Raw genomic sequence first — 7,987 nt, 5'->3', positions numbered from 1 at the left:
CTGATTTTTCTATTTATGGAGTAGGTGTCTGCATTTTTTCCTGAAGTGTCTGGATGCAATTCAGAGGGGATAAAATCTTTCTTGGTAGGTCAAATCCTGGCTCGGGAATTGTAGGGTTGCTGACAATGTATTTCTGTGGCAAGTTGGTATTTGCCCAGGCTTCCCTCCATTGTTTGTTCTTCAGTGCTCTTGTTATCATTATAGAGCTTCTTGTCATACTTCCAGAATGGTTTTCTAGACTTGAGCCTATCCAGTGGTGACATAGTAATGTCTTTGTTGATTGGGAGGTTTGGGTTACTGATGGGCCCCATGGTATTTCCTCACACATGCGGTATTGCAGCATCAGTGGTTGCTAGGACTGGAAGCCATGGCAATGGCGTACTTTTTAGCATTCCTGATATAATCTGCATAGCTGCATTTAACTGTGTATCAGCAATCTTTGTGTACACGCTTTTGTTCCAGACTGGGGAGCAATATTTTCTGCAGAGAAAACAAGTGATAGTGTTCGAAGTGTGGTTACATTTGCTCCCCTTGTTGTTCCGGCCAGTTTACAGACAAAGTGAACTCGTTGCTAAAACAACGAAAGCACGTTCTGTAAATGCTCACAAAAGGTGAGGCTCCAATTGAGAGGTATACCAAGGTATTTTGGGAACTTCTCACGCTTAACCTCTTCTCCACAGTAAGTGATGGTGAGTCTTTGGTTGGCGTGGGCATTATTTAGATGATAAGATGTGATGACAGTTTTTTTCCTCAGATTTGGGCGGTGTCTCCCACACAAGAAATATTTTTTCACAAGGCCTCTCTTGTGCTTTGGGGTTTCTCAGCAGCCCTGGTCTGGGTTTGGGTTCCCTGGTGGTTTCTCCTCTCCCTCCTGGGTTTCCATTTCTGAACTGGAGTTTTCTCCGACATTTGGGGTTCTCACCAGGTTCCCTTTTTGGGAATCAAGCTCCTTCCTTTCCCGCTTAACCTCCCTATCAGTTCTTGCAAGTTCCTCCAACCACCTGCTTTAGGGTGGACTTGCTCTCCTGGGAGGAAGTCATGTTCTGCTTTCCAGGGGGGTCCCCTCCTTTTTTCTCCCCTTTCATGTGCTTCTCTGCCCCCCTTTTTAGGGGGGTGGTGTCTGTGGCCTCTGCTTCTTCGTTTTTTTTACTTGCTTGTGAAGGAGTTGGGACAGTCTTTAAAGACATGCCCCTTTTTCCCACACAGATTGCAGAGTCAATCCTCTTACACTCCTTGCTTTCATGATCTTTTTCATTGCAAATGGCACAAATTTTATTTGGGCATTGTGACACCAAATGCCCCTGCTCTCACCACACTTGTGGCAGAGCTTAGGCTGCTCCTGGTAGAAGATATAGCCTCTGTGGGGGCTTAGGGAGATCACTGGGGGGGATGTGCTATATCTGACCTGGATTCCCAAGTACGTGTTTCAGCATTGCCTTGGCCTTCCAAGCTCCAGCCCACACACCCAACTTGTCTTGAACTTCCTCCACTTTTTCTACTTTCTCACAGTGTCTTTTAAGCCAAAAGCTTATGTCCTTTACTTTTATTTGACCAGAGTACATCTGGATTGTAATCAGTCTCTCTTTCCTTGCATCTCCTCTGGCAAATTGAAAAACATGCAGTTGGGGATTTGCCTCAGCCATCTGAAGCTGATATCAGAAATCTGATCTGTTCTTTGAATTCCTGAAGCGCAGTTCCCACTCTGCCACACCCAGCATGCAAATTAGTTAATGCAAATTTGTAAGGTTTACCTTCAGCAGGTCCTGTATGATCTGAACTAAGAAATCTTCTCCCCATCAGTAACTTTTCTGGGTGCAAATAAATTCCTAGATGGTAAGGGGCTAGAAGGGACCTTGCAAGATCATTGCACTAAGTAGGAAAGACATCTGGGGTCAGGTGACCACAGCAAGGTGACTGTGCAGTCTCCTTTCAAAGATATCCAGGATAGGTGACTGCACCATCTCCTGGAGTGAGCTTATTCCACAGTCTGGACACCCTGACTGTGAAATTTTTCTTAGTGGTAAGCCTGAAACAGTCTTCCAGGGGCTTGTGGCCATTACTCTTGGTTTTCCCCAAGGGTGTCCTGGTGAAGAGTTGTTCAGAGCCCTTGATGTATTCCCCTGATATAGTGGTAAGCTGCTACCAAGTCCCTTCTTAGCCTTCTCTTTTTTAGGCTGAAGAGACCCAAGACCCTTAGCATTTCCTCATGGCTTGCCTTGCAAGTCTCTAATCATACCGGTTGCTCTTCTCTGGACTGTCTTAAGCTTCCCCATATCCTTGTTGAAGTGTGGTGCCCAGAACTGGATGCAGTACTCCAGCTGCACTCTCACCAATGCTGAGTAAAGCAGAAGAATCACTTCCTTGGTTTTACATGAGATTCATTGGTTGATGCATGCCAGAGTATTGTTTGTCCTGCTGGCTACAGCATCACCCTGACAGCTCATGTTCATACTATGGTCTGTTATTACCCCTAGGTACTTTTCAGTTGTGGTGCTAGTCAGTTTGGTGCTAGTGAGCCTGTAAGTATGTTGGGGATTGTTCATCCCCATATGGATCACTTTACACTTCACAATGTTGAACTTCATCTAGTTCCGATCTGCCCAACTTGCCAGCCTGTCTAGGTCCGCCTGTATCTGCAGCCTATTTTCAAGCATGACCACGTTCCCCCATAACTTGGTGTTGTCCACAACCTTGGCCAGTGAGCTCTTCACCCTCGCATCCAAATCATTGATAAAGATGTTGAAAAGCACTGGACCAAGCACTGACCCCTGAGGGACACCACTGGCCACTTCTCGCCAGGGTGATACATATCTATTCATTAGAACTCTCTGGGTCGTACCTTGCAGCCAGCTTTCTACCCACCTAACTGTTGAGCAGTTAAGCCTGCAATCCTCAAATTTTCCTGTGAGAACATCATGGGTTACCAGAACAAAGGTCTTCTGGAGGTCTAGGTATACAATATCAACCTCCTCTCTCTTATCCAGGTGGTGAGTTACATGGTTGTAAAAGGAGATGAGTTTGGTAAGACTGGACCTGCCTGTGACTAAGCCATGCTGGCTGTCATTCAGAATCCTACCTTCTGCAAGTATATCACACATGGACTCCTTGATTAATTTTTCTAGGACTTGCCCTGGGATAGAAGTTAGGCTAACTGGCTTATAGTTGCCCAGGTCCTTTCTCCTCCCCTTCCTGAGCATAGACACAACATTGACCCTCTTCCAGTCTTCAGGGACCTCCCCCAAGCACCATGAGCTTTGGAAGAGTTTTGCCAGAGGTCCCGCAATGACTTCAGCCGGCGACTTGGATGAAGTTCATCCAGCGTTGCTGACTTATAAATGTCTACCTTTTCTAACTGATTGTGCACCAGCTCAATGTCAACAGTAGGAAAGCAGAAGTAGGAAATGTCCTGTGTTCACCAAGCATCTCAGCTGTAGGCCTCCTTTCCTGTCTCTGTTGTGTTTTGGGCTCCAGTGATACCCCTGTGCTCACTGGAGGAGTTTCAAGGTTCTGTATCCAAACTGATAAGCAGGGATCCTGGTTTTCTCTGATTAAAAAAAAAAAAAAATCCCCACTTTTCAGATTTAAAAAGTATAATCCAAAATCTACATTTTTCAGTAATTAAAATGAAACGCGCACACACACACACACACACACACACACACACACACACACGTGTGTGTGTGTGTGTGTGTGTGGTGGTGTTTCATTTCAATCATGGAAAAATGTGGATTTGGGGTTACTTATTTTCATCTGAAAATTATGGGGTTTTGTACTAATCAGAGAGAACCAGGATCCCTGCTGATAAGAACAGATTTAACTTTTATTAGTGAATGTTAAGAAGGGAATTTACAAAGTTGAAGGGGTAGAAGGAAATTAAAAAGACTTGGACAAGGGTGGCTCCATAGCATGGGATAGAAGAAGAGAGGGGAAGAATCTCTGCCTTTTTGGCTAAAATCAAAATTGATGAGTAACTTTGCTCTTGAATATTGCAGATGCGATAACACTGTCAGAAATGCTTGAACTCTTTCCAGTGTGTCAGCTTTCACGTAGACAAATGCAAGAAGCCTGTATAGTGTGACATGTCTCAAAGTGCCAGTACTGTAATAACCACTAGGCTCTGTATTAAGGACTATGGCACTTGCTGCTTTGTTGCAGCTGGGTACAATTCTGTAAGTTCTTTCAAGCAAATTTCTTTTATTTAAGAAGTCAGCCTCAGTATAAGGTTCACAATTAATGGGCTAAAATATGATGCATGATTAATAAAAGCTTGAGCTCTGGGTCCTTTTAACTGAAAAGCTTTTGATGATTTTCTGTTTCTGATCTCATATAGCACACTATTCTTAAAAAAAAACAAAAAAAAACTCATGTGTAATGCAACAACTTCTTCAACTTAAGACTGTGTGCGCTATGACTTTTTGTTTTTGGTGAGTGTCACCACTTGTAGCACAGGCAAGAGTGGCTGAATGACACACACTGTCTGTCCCTATTATGCAGGCCTCCTCAAAACAGGTTTAAACAATAAAGCCTTAGTCTTGACAGACTTCCTGGAAAGTGCTGGTAAGGCTGAAGGGAATAATTGCTATCTTAAGTTCTTACTTTGCAATCACCATACAAACCATAGGGCATGCAGGGCCCCTACTGGCTTGTGTAGTGACTTACAGGAGTAGTCCCATTGCCTTCAATTTCTTGTATGAATAAGCATTATGGGTATCAGTAAAGATTTGCAGGGCTGATTTGTTGGGAAGGGCTGAATGTTTGCACTTTTGTCTCAGACTTAAATATAATGTTCATCCATCTCATTTCTAGCACACCAGAGCAGAGTTATGATGATTCTGTTTGTCCTGGAGATGGAGTGGGTGCTAAGCACAGGGCAAGACAAGCAGTTCACGTGGCATTGCTCGGAGAGCGGGCAGCGACTGGGAGGGTACCGTACCAATGCAGGTGCTTGTGGCCTTCAGTATCCTTTTTTATGCAATGTCGTTTTTTTCCTCTTTCTTTAGAACATCTCTCTTCTTTTTTTTTTAAGGCTATTTAGTGTGAGAGATACTGGTGAGGTTTTTGTTTCAACTTCTAGCATGTTGGATGGACAGGGGCAAACCAAGGTCACAATCAGGCCAGTATACATTGTGCATATATGGTTAAGTTAAATTACTTTGATATCAAGTAATGAGAATGAACATTCCACTGTGGGACAGACCAATATGCATTTGGGATATGGACTAGCTAAAGGCCACTTGATTCTTAAAGGTCACTCTAGTCCAGTGATGTTCAACCTTTTTGCCCAGTGGGCTGGATGCATGGTGCCTAATCTGACCATAGGCTGAATCTGGCTGGTGGTCCTCATCCAGTGCCCAGGGCAGGGGCGGTGGGTCCCATCTGACTGCATGGAGGGGTGTTAGCACCTCTGTCCACCAGATAGTGCTTGGGGATCATTAAAGCACATGAATCCTTAAATGGAACATGAAATATGAATGCAGACAACTCAGTGTCCTAAAATCAAAGTCTAACTTTATTAGTACAACAAGTATTATCTTAGCAGTTTCTGTATTCGTAGAGGGAGAAACATTCAGTACAATAATCTCACCCAATTCCAGATGTTACTTTCTCAACAGAAAAGACTGCTACTCCAGTTCCTGGAAGCAAAGGGCATGGTGTGGGCTAGGACAGTCGCGACAGGTGTTAAAGGCTGGATTTATGACAGCAACTAACTTTCTTGCTCCCCCTTCTTTATGCTTTTCTTCAGCTTCACTCCTTTGGTCTCTCTGAAGTCACTGTACTGTCCATCTTTTATCACATCAGGATATTCCTTTGTCTAACAGACCCATCGTGAGCACACCTCCTAATTTGTCCTTTGCCCAAAGGAAGACACTGGAAATTGTCCATTGGTCTACCTTATCACTTTTCATTAATATATCCAATCCTTTTATCCCTCTGATTCAACTCTTAGTGCCAAGTTCAGTTAATTGGAGCTGGTAACAGTCCATTGCTATGTTATGTTAAAAGAATTTCTCAGTGATAAAAATAAAAAGATCTATTATAATGAGCACCTATGAACTCTACAAAAACAACTCAAAGCCAGATAATAAAAAAAAAAAAAGTTAATAAGGACAAAACTTAAGCAATGATTAAATAAGGCTAAATATAAACAATACTATAAGCAGATGCAACTTCAAAGTATTAAACATAACAAGCTACCCTACCAGGGGGAAGGAGCAGTACATTCCCAATCCAACCACATGGGGGAAGGGGGTTTGGGGTATTTGGCTTACAGGCCAAAGGCTGAGCACTCCTGCTCTATCCCTTTTTATTTTTTTGAATTTATTCCCAATTGCCCAAAATACAAGAAACATTCACTCAGTTTATCACCAATCAAAAAGAGCCCCAGGAACCTGGTATTTTTGAAAGGGCAGAGACCAAGATAGCAGCTGATATGTATCAGTAGTGTGAACAGTATGTCAAAGTGCTTCTGGAGAGTCTGCAGGACAAACACTGCAGTACGTTGCTAGATGAGACCCACAAGACAAAATTAACTCCCCTTCTGTCCACACAGGTAAAATAAGCCAGCCTGTCTTCAGTGATTGGCCAGGCAAAATGAAAAGTGTAAACAGGTACACGGTGAAAGTGGAATTGCATCAGGATTAGTAAATGATGCTAATTTTCAAGTAAATGTCTTGCCTGTCTCTTGGCTGCTAGTCCCTGGGAGTCCAGACACTCTTGGCAAAAGTAGACAACTTGGAAAGCCACTTCTGATAGGACCCCTATATTATGTCAAAGGGTGACCCTGGTTGAGATTAATATACACAAAGATAGCAAGGATCTTGGTAGAGCTAATAACTCCCTTATCTTGTTAAATCCAGATTTTCTCTAACGTTTCCTTGTGCATGGTTCTGGTCACAGAAGACACAGGCACAATGAAAGCTATTAGCGCTAACAGTCAGCTGAATACATGAGAGAACGCTAACATTTACAGGGGTTGGGACCTGTCAAAATGAATTATTCTTTTAATTTGGCTGGAACAAGTCCAAACACGCTTTGGTTAGAGCACCTGACAGGATGCACCTGTTCAGGCTAACGTTTCCCTAAATATGGGCCCAAACACCTTTAACAAAACACAGCAACTGCCACGGCTGGCATGAAGTCGTCTTTCTTCTGGGCATTATTCCATCACTAATGTTGGGAGAGCACCTAGCTAGCAGGGGCAGAGGGAGGTTTATACATGTAATTAGAACTTATGTTTATTCATGCTTAATACAATAATTTGTATTTAAACATTTAGGGACTACTATATAATTGTTCATAAAAATGCAGCATACTCTTCTATAACAACCCCAAAATACAGAACACCTTCCTGGATATTGCAAAACTTTTCCTCAATGTTTGGCCTTCAGATTTGATGTCGAGACACGGCATGTGTTTGTTGGCGATCACTCTGGGCAAGTAACCATTCTCAAATTAGAGCCACAGTCCTGCAGCCTTGTCACAACATTCAGGGGACATACAGGTAAGGTTTGCTATGAAATGATCCTCTCTGGTTCTTTGTTTGCTCAGCATCACTGTAGTGTGATGCTCATATGAGCTGCTGCAACGCTTTCAACTAATGGTTGGTGTTTGAAGGGGAAAATAGACCAGCTTAAATCAAAAGTGAGGCAAAGAGTGGTATAAGCAGAAGAGAGGTCAGACTGAAAATGCTGTATACCAGGGGTGGGCAAAATACAGCCCGTGGGCTAGATCCAGCCCTTGGGGCCCCTAAAATGTAGAAAATTAATATTTCTCTGCCCTTGGTTCCTCTCAAAAATTCAGGAACCAAGGACAGTAGGACCCAGGGGAAGCCTGGTGGGCTCCCACAACAGGGGGGGCCCCCTGGCTTTGCCCCCCCAGCCAGAAGCCCCAGCCACAGTTTCTGGGCTGGGAGCACGTGGCTGCTGGGTGGCACAGGAAGCTCAGGTAAGTGGGTGTGGGGGAGAACAGAGAGAGCAAGTGGAACACA

At 43.6% G+C, this 7,987-nt stretch overlaps 1 protein-coding gene across 1 annotated transcript in view; it reads left to right on the top strand.

The window, feature by feature from the left end:
* The window catches only part of WDFY2 (WD repeat and FYVE domain containing 2), a 153,705-nt gene that overhangs the window by 122,503 nt on the left and 23,215 nt on the right, over positions 1 to 7,987 (top strand). Inside the window, exons 5-6 of the mRNA XM_019525350.1 lie at positions 4,807 to 4,957; positions 7,389 to 7,501. Of these exons, the coding sequence (XP_019380895.1) occupies positions 4,807 to 4,957; positions 7,389 to 7,501 (264 nt within the window). The remainder of the gene's footprint in view (positions 1 to 4,806; positions 4,958 to 7,388; positions 7,502 to 7,987) is intronic.

This window comes from Gavialis gangeticus, unplaced genomic scaffold (assembly GCF_001723915.1).
Source record: "Gavialis gangeticus isolate Ggan-Ray unplaced genomic scaffold, GavGan_comp1, whole genome shotgun sequence".
Lineage (NCBI taxonomy): Eukaryota > Metazoa > Chordata > Crocodylia > Gavialidae > Gavialis > Gavialis gangeticus.
Note: the sequence above shows the minus strand (reverse complement) of the source record. Positions and strands in the feature narration are given on the sequence as shown.